The 14,301-nt window shown below is 41.7% G+C and overlaps 1 protein-coding gene across 6 annotated transcripts in view; it reads left to right on the plus strand.

The window, feature by feature from the left end:
* Dennd5b (DENN domain containing 5B) overlaps positions 1–14,301 on the plus strand; it is a 136,291-nt gene that overhangs the window by 85,337 nt on the left and 36,653 nt on the right. For all 6 annotated transcript variants that reach the window (XM_028892419.2, XM_037203964.1, XM_028892416.2 and 3 more), the window contains 4 exons: positions 5,514–5,607; positions 8,411–8,542; positions 11,798–11,950; positions 13,082–13,160. In XM_028892419.2, the coding sequence (XP_028748252.1) occupies positions 5,514–5,607; positions 8,411–8,542; positions 11,798–11,950; positions 13,082–13,160 (458 nt within the window). The remainder of the gene's footprint in view (positions 1–5,513; positions 5,608–8,410; positions 8,543–11,797; positions 11,951–13,081; positions 13,161–14,301) is intronic.

Raw genomic sequence — 14,301 nt, forward strand, 5'->3', positions numbered from 1 at the left:
TTGTGCATGCTAGGTAAGAATTCTATAAACTGAGCTACATCTCCAGGTCTCAAATTTTCTTTTCTTTTAATTATAAAATGTTCTAATTGTTTGAATTGCTTTGATATAAATGAGTACACTGTTGACCTGACAGTTTTTGTTTCCCTTTGATAACATTATAGTTTTCATTCATCTGTTTGGTAAGATTGGTTGTACCATTAGTATATATGAGAATTATCCTGGTTAAAGATTTAACAGTGAATCCAACTTGGTGGTACATACCTGTAATCTTAGCATTTGGGTAACTGGGGCAAATTTAAGGCCAATCTAGGCTACATAGAAAGATTGTTTCAGAGGAGAAAAAAAGAATTTAGCAATGAAGTGAACATAACAACAAACAATAAAAAACATCATCAAGCACAAGAAAACAGCAGTAAATATATAGATATAGATAATTTATATCGAATGAGATGGCTCTCAGTTGTAATCCTAGCACAAAGGAATCTGAGACAGGAGGAGCCCAACTTCAAGACCAGGCTATATAACAAGTATGAGGCTAGAGGCCATTGAAGACCTTTCTCAAGTAAGATAAATAATAAAATAATATAAACAGTGAAGGAAAATATGGAGTTCTTAGAAGGGAGGGTATGGTGGTTTGAATGAAAATGAAAACGATAGATTCACAGGGAGTGGCATTACTGGAGATGTGGCCTTGTTAGAGGAAGTGTGGCACAGTGGGTAGGATCACTCAAGCCAGGCCCAGTGTCACTCTCCTCCTGCTGCCTTCCAGTTCCGATGTAGAACTCTCGGCTCCTTCTCCAGCACTGCCTGCCTGCCTGCTGCCATGCTTCCCACCATGATCATATGCACTATGGTAGTTTGAATAGGTCTGACCCCCATAAAACTTGTGTTTGAATGCTTGGCCCATAGGGAGTGGCAATGTTAGGTATGGCCTTGTTGGAGGAAGTGTATTACTATGGGGGCGGGCTTTGAGGTCTCATGTGCTCAAGCTATGCCCAGTGTGGCACCCAGTTGCTTCCGCTGTGGGCAGGGAAGCTTTTTTTGCAATGGTATCGATGAGTGCAGGCTCATAACTGGGAATGAGAGACATTGAAGGCTTCTGTGACAACTTCACACACACACACACACACACACACACACACACACACACACACACACGAAAAAGAAACAGTCCAGACAGGAAGCTATTGAAGATAGTTCTTACAAATTGTGATAAAGATGCTGAAGTGTAACGCTTCATAGTTGATGGCTTATGGTGTAGGGGTGGGGAAGGACTCAGTTTTCTTTAAGGGACTGGCCACTGGGAGTTTGACTAGGCTCCAGTAAGTATGGGCCACACACATTGGACTTGGTGTTTCTGTTTTTTGGGGAGGGCAGCAGCTCAGATCATGAATATCAAAGTGATTTCTGGCAGCAGCACAGATCGTGGACGTCAGCACTGCCTCCAGTGCCTGGGTGGATCATGGAAGTCTTTCAAGGAGACAATCCAGGAACTGAACCATTCTTCATTTTGGATATCTTGTTGCTCAGAGTCAGGGTCATAGTGCAGTTGGGCAGCATGACTGGTGGCAAGACCTGTGCTTGCTCCAGTCTTCTGTATACCACCCTGCCCTTGGTGACAGCCACCCCACTGGTACCCTGGGCACGATTGTTGTGTTTGCAGCCTGTAAGTACCATGGCCCCGTGCTCTCCCCCTGCAGGAAGGTGAGCAGCCACTCCATGCCCCAGATGGCACCAGCCTAGCAGACAGCAATGAGGCAAGGTGGGCAGGTGGTGGCCTGAGCCTCGCAGAGGCCCGAACACCAGCCCTGCTTGGCAACAACATGCTCCTTTGTCAGCTGTGAAGCCACACTCTCAAACCTGTTGCTGCTGAAGCATCTCTAATTCTGCTTTTCTCCATCATCTTTCTATCTCTGTATTGTACATTCCTTTATTAAAGTGACATTTCAATCTACTATGTGTCATACAGTATGACATACTTTGCTCAAACAGCTTTACATGCAAATACTTAATGTAGTGAATCATTGAACTGGTTCAAGGTTTCTGAAGCACCATAAATACTGGAATATTGATGAGACTCATCTTGGATATCCTGTTTCTAAGAGTGAGGGAGATTGTGCAGCTGGACAGTGCATCTGGGGCAGGGGGCAGGACCCACACAAGCTCCAGGGCACTGCACACCACCCGCCCCAGAAGCCTACTGGCAGCACTGTGACCCCACACTCTCCTCCCCCAGTAATCTTAGTCCTCATTTCCCTGTTTTGGAAAGAAAATTAAATAGGATATTTATTTGCACCACCCTGCCTATTAACCCTAATTTGTTTTGGGAAGAGGATTTCAGATGGTTGGTTGGTTGGTTGGTTGGTTGGTTAGTTTAGTTTGGGGTTCATTGAGACCAAGTTTCACCAAGTAGCTTAGGATGGCCTGCAACACACCGTCCCTTGTCTCCATCTTCCAAGAGGTAGGGTTGTAAACGTGTGCCTCCATGCTCAGATCAAACCTGATTGTTTTCAGTCCCTGTGAAATTTGTATTAACTATTTTTTTTGTTTTTGTTTTGGTTTTTTTGTTTGTTTGTTTGTTTTTGTTTTGTTTTTTGAGACAGGGTTTCTCTGTGTAGCTTTGCGCCTTTCCTGGAGCTCACTTGGTAACCCAGGCTGGCCTCGAACTCACAGAGATCCGCCTGCCTCTGCTTCCCGAGTGCTGGGATTAAAGGCGTGCGCCACCAACGCCCGGCTCGTATTAACTATTTTTGACTGTGGTATTGTATTCCCCCAAATACTGTGCATGCTAATAAACTTATCTGGCGTCAGAGACAGAACAGCCACAATATTAAACATAGAGGATAGGCAGTGGTAGCGCACACCTTTAATCCTAGCATTCCAAAAGCAGAGATCCATGTGTTCAAGGATAGAGCCAGCATTGGAGACAAATGCCTTTAATCTCAATACCAACCATAGAAGACCTGGAGGTCTGTACAGACAGGCAGTGACGAGGCGGTCATGTGGTTGGGTTTACAACCAATGAGAAGGCAGAACAGAAAGTCTATATAAAGACAAACACATAGGAAGGAGGTCTCTCTTGGCTGAAGAGGCTAGCTGCAGCAGACGGGTAAGGCTCTTCTTAGGTCTGATCTCTTGGCTTTCTTCTTTGCATTGGTTCTGTTTCTTATTTAATAAGACATTGGTTACATCTACATTTGACATGTACTGTTTTTCCTTTTTAAACTACATTTATTGGGGGGAATACACACATGCCATGGTGTACATGCAGAGACCAGAGGACAACATTTGGGAGTTAGCCTTCTCACTTCATCGGGTCATCAGGCTTGGAGGCAAGTTCCTTCTCCCGCAGGACCATTTTCAAGACCTCTGTGCTAAAGGTCTGCACTTAGGTCTTTATACATTCTCTCTGTTAAGTTCTATTTATTGTGAGCTATTTATGCCATGTAGTTTTTATAAGAATAAGCTGTAGAAATTACATTTTGTGTTGTATTTCCATCAGTTGAGTGGTAGCACTTCAGGATGAATTGAAAAGTCTTTGTTGAGAATAAGACAGTTGATAAAGGGCATATGGAGATATTCACGTCATAAAGAAAAGCAGGTCTTGGTATGGCAGGAGACCAAGGAATCAAGGACAGTTTTCCCAGGATTTGGGGATCTGTTGAGCAAGGTTGGAAGGGAGAAAAACATTACAGAGAAAAGGACATTGCTTTTGGAGTACTTTGTATGATTTTCCTTGGTCCTTAGGCCAGAACTGACGGGAAAACAGCAGAAGAGCTAGTGTACCAGGAGGTGGGCATTAGCACATTAGATGGAAATGTTTCAGAGTTCTGAGGTCAGGACTAGACAGATGGCTCAGCCATTAAGAGCACTGGCTGCTCTTCCAGAGGATTCGGATTTAATTCCCAGCATCCACATGGCAGCTCACAGCTGTCTGTAACTCCAATTCCAGAGGATCCAATATCCTCACACAGACATACATGCAGGCAAAACACAGATACACATGAAATAATTTTTTTTAAGTTTTTCATAAAATATCTTATAATATAGGCCACCATTTCATAGAAATACTATCATACAATTTTAGAGCCCAGAGTAATCATATCCTAGCTCACTGACACAAAAGAGCCTTAAGTTTAGAAAGATATCCCTTTAAAAAGTTGACAGTCAAGCCTGGAGAGATGGTTTAGTGTTCAAGATCATATATTGCTCTTGCAGAGGACCCAGTTTGGCTCCTAACCATCTGTAACTCCAGCTCCAGAGGATCTTAGGCCATGCATGGGCACCCACACTCACAGGCACATACCTACACACAGACATATATATTAATAATAAAAAAATTAATATTTTTAAGTGGAAAGTTCAAAAAATTTTTCTTTTGGGACACTACAATTAATTTGTTATAAATTATGGACTTTGAGAATATTCTTTTTGCTAAAGATATTTAAGTATAACATTTACTTGGAACACATCAGGGAGACTTGCATACATCTGATATAATCAAGGATCAACTTGAGTTAAGATCTGATTTGATGCTGGGTGTGATGGTGCACACTTTTAATCTCAGCCTTGGAGAGACAGAGGCAGGAGAATCTCTGAATTCAAGACTAGCCTTGTCTACATAGTGAGTTCCAGGACAACCAGAGCTACACAGACCATGTCTTTTACAAAAAAAAAAAAAATCTGTCTTATTATGTTTATTATGTGTATGTATATCTAATATTTAGCACTCCCCTTTTAAAATCTCAATTTTTTAGTTTTAAAAAAATGTTTGTGTCCATCTGTGTCTGTGTGAGTATATGCCAAGTGACTGTGGATACCCATGGAGGCTGAAAGAGGGCATCAGGTCCTTGAAAGCTAGTTACAAGTGGTTGTAAGCCACCCAATGTGGGTGCTGAAACCAAACTCAGTTCTCTGTCAGAGCAGCAAGGGCTCTCTCCAGTCCCTAATCTCAATTTTTAAAAAGTACTGATTGTAGTGATAGTTGTGAATATCCAAAACCCATTAGATTGAGTGCTTTGGATGGGTAAATTAAATGGTATCTAAAATTATAACTTTAAACCTATTTTGAAAAGAATTGGTTGAAAGAATTGAGTATGGTGGCACAGAAGACAAAAGAATCGTGATTTCAAGGCCAGACTAATGTGCAGCGAGACTGTCCAAACTAAAAACAAGGCAAGAAGAAAATGGCTGTTGCCAGCCTTTTGTGTGGAATGGTTCATTCTTTTTGGGTGGTTGTTGTTGTTGCTTTGGTTTTTTGTAGTTGTTTTGGAGGAGGCTGGTGTTTTTGTTTTTTGTTTGGTTTTGGTTTTGTTTTTTTGAGACAGGATTTCTGTATGTGGTCCTGCCTGTCCTGGAACTCACTCTACAGACCAGGCTGGCCTCCAACTCAAAGATCTGTGCTCGGATTATTGGCATGAGGCTCCACTGCCCAGCCCATTCTTTCTGTTTTTAAGAAAATTAATTTGGTTAGTTTTTTAATCTATGTTGTCTTGGGTATATTTATCTTCCAGTCGCTGGGTGAGTCGAAGTGCCACGGCACAGCGCCGGAAAGAACGGCTCCGCCAGCATTCTGAACACATGGGACTGGACAACGACTTACGGGAGGTATGTGGTCCAGTGGGGAGATCACAGAACTCACCCAGGGGCTGTCAGTATTCATGATCTCTCAAGTTCTTTTAAAAACAGTTTAACTTATTTTAAAATATTATTTTTATACTGAAGTGTAGCAGAAAACATTTTTCCAGTTTTGTCCTTTTGTTCATCTAGGGCTTTATTTCTGTGTAGTAAATCTAATAGAAGCTTTATTTAGAGTAAATTTTTGGTCAGTAGGTCTCCTGAAGGGAGAAATATTGAGATACACATATATCTAAGTTTCAAATATAATTTAAGCTTAGTAAAGATATATTAACATATTCTTTGGCTTGCTGACACCATCTTTTAGAAGTGTCAGAGCTGTTTTTAGATTAAGATCTATATGCTTTATTTGTATTCATTGAAAATAAAATTCAAATTATGTTTAAATAATTATTTTGTTTCTTGTGATCAAAAGAAAAATGCAAACAAAAATTTTGCTGTTTTATAAGCTCAAGTGTGTAGAAATAGGATGGAAAGCATCCTTCCAAACTGAAGCCTCTCTTGTTTGTTGCCTTGCCTTCACCATCCCACTTGCTGTGGTCTTATCATGTGCATGCAGGTTTTGCTTCTCTTTTCCTTTTTTTTTTTTTTTTTTTTTTTTCCCTTTTTCTACTTTTCTGTCATTGAAACATCGCCATCATCTTAGCCTTCCGGGGGACTTTTGGTCTGTCAGAACTCCATGGCATTCTGGGAGTGGGATCAGGGCCCAACTCCTCCTGCACGGCTTCCTAAAAAGTCCTTCTCTGAGTGCTGCCTGGTATGTCCTTTGCCTTGAAAGTGCTTCACGAGATGTTCCTGAATCTGTCTTTGGTGTTTCTTGAATAGCCCACACATGAGTGCATGTAGCATGTTTTGCTTTCTGCTTCTTCTTGTGTTTGCTGCCTGCTTGTGCTGGAGTGTACTCACACAAGTAATTCTATGCTGTTAGCAGTAAGACTGACATTCAAATCCTGAGTCAGTGTGTGTGTGTGTGCGCGCGCGCGCGCGTGCGTGTGCGCACACTACAGAAGTGCAGAGCCCTCAGAAGGCACTGAATCTCTTATAGCTGGAGTCACAGATGGTTGTGAACTTCCTGAAGTGGATGCTAGGAACCAAACTGAGGTCCTCTGAAAAACAATCACCTCTGTTTATTTTTGTTTTTGAGACAGGGTCTCATGTATCCTAGCCTGCCCTAGGCTGGCATGTGTTTAAAGATGATCTTGAACCTCTGACCCTCCTTTCCCACTGAGCTGGGTGGTGGTGGTGCACACCTCTAATCCCAGCACTTGGAAGGCAGAGGCAGGCAGATCTCTGTTGAGTTGGAAGCCAACATGGTCTACAGATCGAGTTCCAAGACAGGCTCCAAAGCTACACAGAGAAACCCTGTCTTGAAAAACAAAACAAGAACAACAACAAAAAAGACATACACCGCTATACCCAGTTTGTTTTTTTAATAATTTAACATTATTTATCATGTGGTGGTGGTTTTATGAGGCAGGGCCTCACTATATATACTTGACTGTCTTGAAGCTCCCTGTTATATACCAGGCTGGCCTCCAACTTACAGAAGTCAGGCTATCTTGGCTTCCCTAGTGCTGGGATTAAAGATGTACACCACCACACCTGGCCTTTACTTTTATTTTTAAATTATATTCATGTGTGTGGGGCTGTGTTTACTTGAGTGCCGGTGCCTATGAAGGCCAGAGACATCACATACTCCTAGAGCTGGAGTTAACTGAGCTACCTGATGTGGGTGCTGTAAAGTGAACTCAAGTCCTCTGCAAAATCATACACACTCAGCACCACTGAGCCATCTCTCCAACTCCACCACACCCAGTTTTTATATGGTGCTGGGGATCAAACCAGGGTTTTGTATGCACCACCAAACATGGTTTATGTGGTGCTCAGGATTGATCACAAGTCCTGTGCATGATGAGCAAGCTCTCTACCAACTGAGCTATAACCCGTTTTTGGCTTTTATGGAAATTGACTAAACAAGTTCAAAAACATTGGAATGGTTTTTTGTCTTTTTATGTTTTTGTTTTTTGTTTTTTTGTTTTGTGTGTGTGTGTTACCCCAAAGTCAACAGAGGATTCTGGGCATAAAACTAGGGATCATAGAACAAGTCAAGGGAAGGTTTTATGCAAACATCTCAGTAGAATCTTCCCACTCACCTCATCCCCAGGTCCCATGTTTGGAGCACATAATGCTTTTCAGCCTTTTCTGCGAACTATATAGCATGCATCATGCAGTGATTGCAGCAACATTAGACGTTCGCCGATATCATTGAGGTCATAAAAATTAGTTACAACACAATTCTGGTACTATTGAAAGTTAATTAGAGCCAGGAATTTGGCTGGAGAGCAGTGCCCAGATGATTGAGGGATTTGAAGTCTCTGTTGAGAGGAGTGGAACAGAGGAGACCAGCAACCTTTTCTGTGGAACGTTAGACTAAACTAGACACCTAAATGTTTTTTTTTTCTTAACTCGAGATCCTAACTAATCATAATTTTGGTGGTCCCATTAAAAAGACTAAACTCAATGAAACTCCTGGTATTGTGTGAATTTCAACTTAATAATGTTTCTGTCACTCTCCTTTTCACAAGAGTTAACTGGTTTCAGGAGGAGTACACATGTCTTCTGTCTTCTATCAAGAGCACCAAAATCTTAATTGCTGTTATATTCACACACTTAAGGCCTTTTTTACATCTTGCTTGTTGTATTTGTTCATGTAAGTTTTAAGTAGAAAAGAAATATATGATATTTACACATTTAAAATACTCCTAATTTTTAGAAATATATGCAAGAGGCACGAAGCTTAGGAAAGAACATGAGGCAACCAAAACTGTCAGATCTCTCACCTGCTGTGATTGCACAAACCAACTGGAAATTTGTAGAAGGCTTACTAAAAGAATGCAGAATGAAGGTACGTATACTGCTGCCAGACAGTGTGCATTCATATCTATCTAAGATGAGATCAGTCGACCTCATTTGTGCCTGCAGCTTCTCTGAAAGGAAAGTTGACTATTTTATTTTTTTATGAGTATGAGTGTTTTGCCTGTATGTATGTCTTTGTGCTACATGTGGACAGTGCCCATGAAGGCCAAAAGAGGTCATCAGATCCTCTGGGATTGGCGTTACAGATGGTTGTGAGCTACCATGTGGGTGCTGGGAATCAAACCCAGGTCCTCTGTAAGAACATCCATTGCCCTTAACCACTGAGCCACCTATCCAGGCTTCAAAAGAAACTTTTTTGTAACATAGACCAGATATCCTCTTCACTGAAGTCATGAATCTCCATGAAGTCTCCATGGCCCGCAGTATCAATGACATGGGAGCCTTGCTTGGCTTTTCTCATCTTTTTAACTATTGTACAGTATATGGAGTAAGTGTGTGTATGTGTGTGTGTGTGTAGGCATACATGTGGAAATCAGTTCTTACCATCCAACTCATTTTGAGGCAGGGTCTTTCTTGTTTTTTGCCATTACTACAGCTGTTTGAAATAGCAGTCCCATGAGCTTCATCCCAAATCTTACAGTAGTAGCACTGAGATTGGAGGTGTGTGCCGCCTTATCCAGTTTTTACATGGGTTCCCAGGATCTGAACTCTGGTGGTCCGGCTGGTATGACAGCACTTTTACTCACCAACCATCTCCCTAGCCCTTAGCTATTGTTTTACTCTTCAGCATGATGTTCAGCCACTCATAAGTTATATAAAGAATGTTACTCTCTTACGTGAAAAGCAACATATATACCTGTATAAAGCCTTGCCTGTGTCCATACACATTACCACATGTGCTTAAGGGAAAATATCTTAACTATGTTATAGGTCAGTGAATATTAAATATAATTCTTCTCTCACAGAACTACCTTTATATGAAGTAGCCATATAAATGAAAAACCTCAGCTCTTTAAAGTAACTTGTGAGCATATTCAATAAAAGCACTGTTTTCAATATCAGTGTATACAGGTAATTAGACAAGGTACTACCTAGAGGAGCTTTTCTCACATGTGCAAGAGTAGCTAAGGTTGATGTGAATTAATTTACCTGAAACTGGTTTTCAGTATCTGATACATTCTTGTGAGCAAAGAAGAGAAAAAAGGGGGAAAAGGGGAGAATCCTAGTTCACTCACAAACTAGGAAGTTCTTAACAAAAAGGAAAAAGGAAGGAAGGAAGGAAGAAACTAGAGCTGTTTATTTCTTTTCTTTTTTTTTGTATACTTTTTTTTTTAATTTAATGCCGAATGCTGTTTATTGAAGGAGGGAAGAGGTCTTAAATACAGGCTTACAGCACAATGGGAGAACCCCAGAGGGCAGAAGTTCGATACCAATGTTTTACAATCTTGCATCTAAGCTGCTAACGCCCACCATTATGCAGGATACACAGACAAGGAGCTTCCCTTAAGCATTTAGGAGGGTGGAACCTGGCAGGGAATTAGCATAAGGAGGATATCAAGGTCAAGGTCAGCAAGTAATGCAACAGTTACCCAAAACGGGGGCCAGGGCCCTGCAGGTCCCCCTTTTATTAAAAAATGAGCTTCTGACTTGGGTTGCGTGGGACGTCAGCAGGTCACCTTACCTGTCATGGAGACGCCTGCCCAGGCCACACAGGCCTTCTGTCTTAGGTTGATGAGCGCCCCCCAGGCATTACTCATCTCTGAATACTCATTATCATACAGGCTCAATCGTGTGTGAGCTGCAGAGTTAACTGCTGCCAAAGATCTCAAAGTGGCGCTGGGCTTGCAATCTGTGTGTTCGACACAGAAAAGACCAACAGAGGTCCTTTCTCACCCATAGCCAGTAGGCTAAAGGCAACTGAGCCATTCCCTTCCTTAACGAGCCTTACTGCAAATTGGAGTCCTTGTAAGATGGTATCCCAAAAGCAAATGGAACTTGACTTTATAAATTTATAATTTTCAAAGCCAATCGAAATGTATATAACTATTGAATTAAATTTATCATGCCCAATAGAATGAAAGATTAACTAACTGTGGTAGCTACTTTTGCTGCCAGGGTCTCCACTGTGCTAGCTGTAGTAAGCAATTATGAAATGTTAATCCCAGAAACAGTAGCAGCGGTGGCCGCCACTGCTATAACAGCAACAACGGCAGCAGCAATGTCAAATTCTCTTCTGGAGCGTGTGGACATCCACTGGCCATTCATTTTTCTTGATCCCAGAATGACATAAGCTGGCAGCTCTGCAAAAGAACAACTAAGAACCATAAAGAAAAAACAGGCAGCTCACAAGGAGCAGAACTAATTGACTCATAATGGCTACATTCAGGCTCATAAATTTTAAGGTATCTTCGAAGGGGGGCTAAATGAATTTCAGGAGGCCAATAAATGTTGCATAGAGCCACTCCTGAAAAGTAGGTACTACACCAGCTTGAAGAGGATTGTGAAAATGAAAAGGCTTAGTTGGCATGCTACTGTTAACAAATGGAGGTCAGTGACCTTCAGGGTTATCCTTAATCTCCAAGGTGTCTGGGTGACACGTTCTCAAACATACTTGAAAAAGCAGTTACCATACATTACCTTCTGGAGAATCCATCCACACGGCTACAGTTCCTAGGCTTATGTTAATGCTTGCCAAAGCTCCAAAGCTGCCATATTGGGCTCTCAATCCCCCATTGGCATCAGAAGGGGAGAGTTTTTCATGAAGGCCCAATAGGTCTCTGTCATGTTGGGCTTCAACAGCAGCCACAGGGCACACACAGCAGAGCTGCTTATTTCTGTTGTTGTTTTGGCTTAAGTGCAGAAAGCTTTAGTTTGTCAAGATGCTAGAGTCAGTAAAGGTCAACTTGTAGTGACAGGATGAGGATCTAGTGTCAGAAAGTGCATTTTCTAGATTCAAGGCAATTTCAGAAGTTCTTGGATAATTCTACTATTACAGAAGTTAATAATTGAAATTATATGTGTGTTTTTTCAACCTTATGATGCCTTACAAATGTTATTTTATTGTTTCATTGGTGTCCTAACATTTCTCTGGCATAATAGTAAAATACTGAAGGTATTACTCCAACCAGCTGATCACCAGATTAAGATATTTTCTCCATGGTGACTGAAAATCTGTAATTAGAATTGTAATGAAAGGAAGCTGGATCTCCTAAGCTAGTAATTGATTCCTTGGTTTTTGAGTTTCACTGCTGTGGTAATTTATGACCATTCATAATGTTTTTAGACAAAACGCATGCTGGTAGAAAAGATGGGACATGAAGCAGTGGAACTGGGCCACGGAGAAGCAAACATCACTGGCTTGGAAGAGAATACTTTGATCGCCAGCCTCTGTGACCTGCTGGAGAGGATATGGAGCCATGGCTTACAGGTCAAGCAGGTAACTAACTCAAGAGGTGCTGGTGGCATGGCTGATTAAGGGACTTACTTACTCACATCAAGGAACTGTTCAAGGTGACACACACCTTTAATCCCAGCACTCAGGAAGCAGAAGCAGGTGGATTTCTGTGAGTTTGAGGCCAGCCTGGTCAGCATAGCGAGACCTTGTCATTAAAAAAAAAAAAAAAAATAGGAAAAAGGAAAAAAGGACAGGTGGTGGTGGCACACACCTTTAATCTCAGCACTCGGGAGGCAGCCTGGTCTACAGAGCTGGCTCCAGGCCAGCCAGGGTACACAGAGAAACCTTGTCTCAAAAAACCAAAAAAAAAAAAAAGGCAAGGTTGAGGCTGGCAAGATTGCTCAGCACCAGGCCTGACAATCTGACTTTGATCTTTGGAACCCACCTAGTAGAAGGAGAACTTCTACTGAAAAGTTGTCCTCTAACTTCCACACATGAATGAGAAATGAAACAAGAAAAAGATCCCACAAGATAATTAGATTCCCACAGGCCATTCAGTTCCAGCAGAAGAAACATAATCTGGGTTAAATGTAGTGGCATGCACCTATAATCTCAGCACTTGGGAGGCAGAGAAAGGTGGGGGTAGGCTGGTGTGCAAAGTGAGTTCCAGACCAGCCAAGCCTATACAGTGAGACTATCTCCAAAAAAAAAAAAGGAAAGAGAGAAAATCAATCTATGATCAGGAGGTGGTCTGAGGATCTTTCATGATAAACAGGAAAGGACAAAATTTCACATGTGTTGGGAGAGCTGGCCCCACACTCGGGAGAGAGGGCCCGCCCTTCATACAGGTGTGGGAGAGCTGGCCCCTGAGGCATGGGCCTAGAAGAGCTGGCTCTGCCCCTTTGCCTGAGGGGTAGTCCCAGTGGCCCAGACTGACCAGCTTAGCTACCACCCAGACCCACATTCCAGGCCTTAGATTGGCCCACCCTAACATCTACCCCATCTGTGACCTGCTGGAATGTGTGAAGGGACTGGTCCTGTGGAACGATGTCTGCAGGATCTGTTACCTGGGCCAATGGGGATATCTGAGAGGGGTTTCAGTGAGGGTCTTGATGAGAAATTATTTTTTGATGAATTGTTTCTTTAAAGATTTTATATGTCTTGTGCTTTCAGGGGAAGTCTGCCTTGTGGTCACATCTAATTCAGTTTCAGGATAGAGAAGAGAAGCAAGAGCATCTCACAGATTCACCAGGTAAGAAGGTGTCGGAGTAAGATAAATTGCTTCAAGTCTCATGTATGCTGGGCTAACCTTGTACTCTTGGTCTTCCTGTCTTCATCTCCCAAGTGCTAGGATTATAGGCATCGATCACCATACCTAGCTTGAGATCGATTGGTTTGATAGAGTTGACAGTACGAGACAATGAGAAGAATCATTTTAGATGGGTTCGTCTCTATCCAAAATTTACCCATGTTGTCAGGATAAAGCAAAAGGAGCAATATTACAGGATATGAATCTACAAAACTCACTTGACCTTTCTGATCTTCTGCTTTCTTATTATAAGATAGAGAAAATGATAGTAGCTATCCAAAGTGATCATGTTTATATAGAAGAACAAAAACAATTAATTGTGAGGGACTATACAGGTCTGTTCTCCCAGTATTGTATGGTATACACTGTTGTTGTTATTATTATTATAGAAAAGTTTTGTGACCATCACTAATATCTTTTTTTTTTTTTTTTTTTTTTTTTTTTTTTTGAGACAGGGTCTCTCTGTATAGCCTTGGCTGTCCTGTAGACCAGGCTGGCCTTGAATTCAGAGATCCACCAGCCTCTTCCTCCCGAGTGCTAGGATTAAAGGCATGTGCCATCACCACCTGGCAATAATCTTAATATCTTCTGTTACATTTTATTTAGTTATTTTTCTATGTGGACATGTGTATGTGGAGGTCAAATGACAACTTGCAGGAGTTAGTTCTCTTCTTCCACTTTGTGGGAACTGGAAATTTAACTCTGGCTGCTTGGTTTGGTGGCATGTACCTTCATCCACTACTCTATCTCACTATCCCTCCTTTTTTATAATGTCAGGATCAAGTCCTGGATCTTGTATTCATAAATAAATTTTCAGGAAAAATTACATATTTATCTCCAAGACTATTTAAGGGTCATATTCTTTTTTATGTAATTTATTTAACTTTTTATCTCATGTACATTGGTGTGAAGGTATCAGACCTCCTGAAATGGGAGTCACTGACAGTTGTGAGCTGCTGTGTGGCTGCTGGGAATTGAACCTGGGTCCTCTGGAAGAGCAGCCAGTGCTCCTAACCCCTGAGCCATCTCTCCAACCCCAAGAGTCAGATTCTTTTGCTTAGCTTGTTTCCTTCATTTTGAGATG

The sequence above is a fragment of the Peromyscus leucopus genome, chromosome 3, assembly GCF_004664715.2.
Source record: "Peromyscus leucopus breed LL Stock chromosome 3, UCI_PerLeu_2.1, whole genome shotgun sequence".
NCBI lineage: Eukaryota > Metazoa > Chordata > Mammalia > Rodentia > Cricetidae > Peromyscus > Peromyscus leucopus.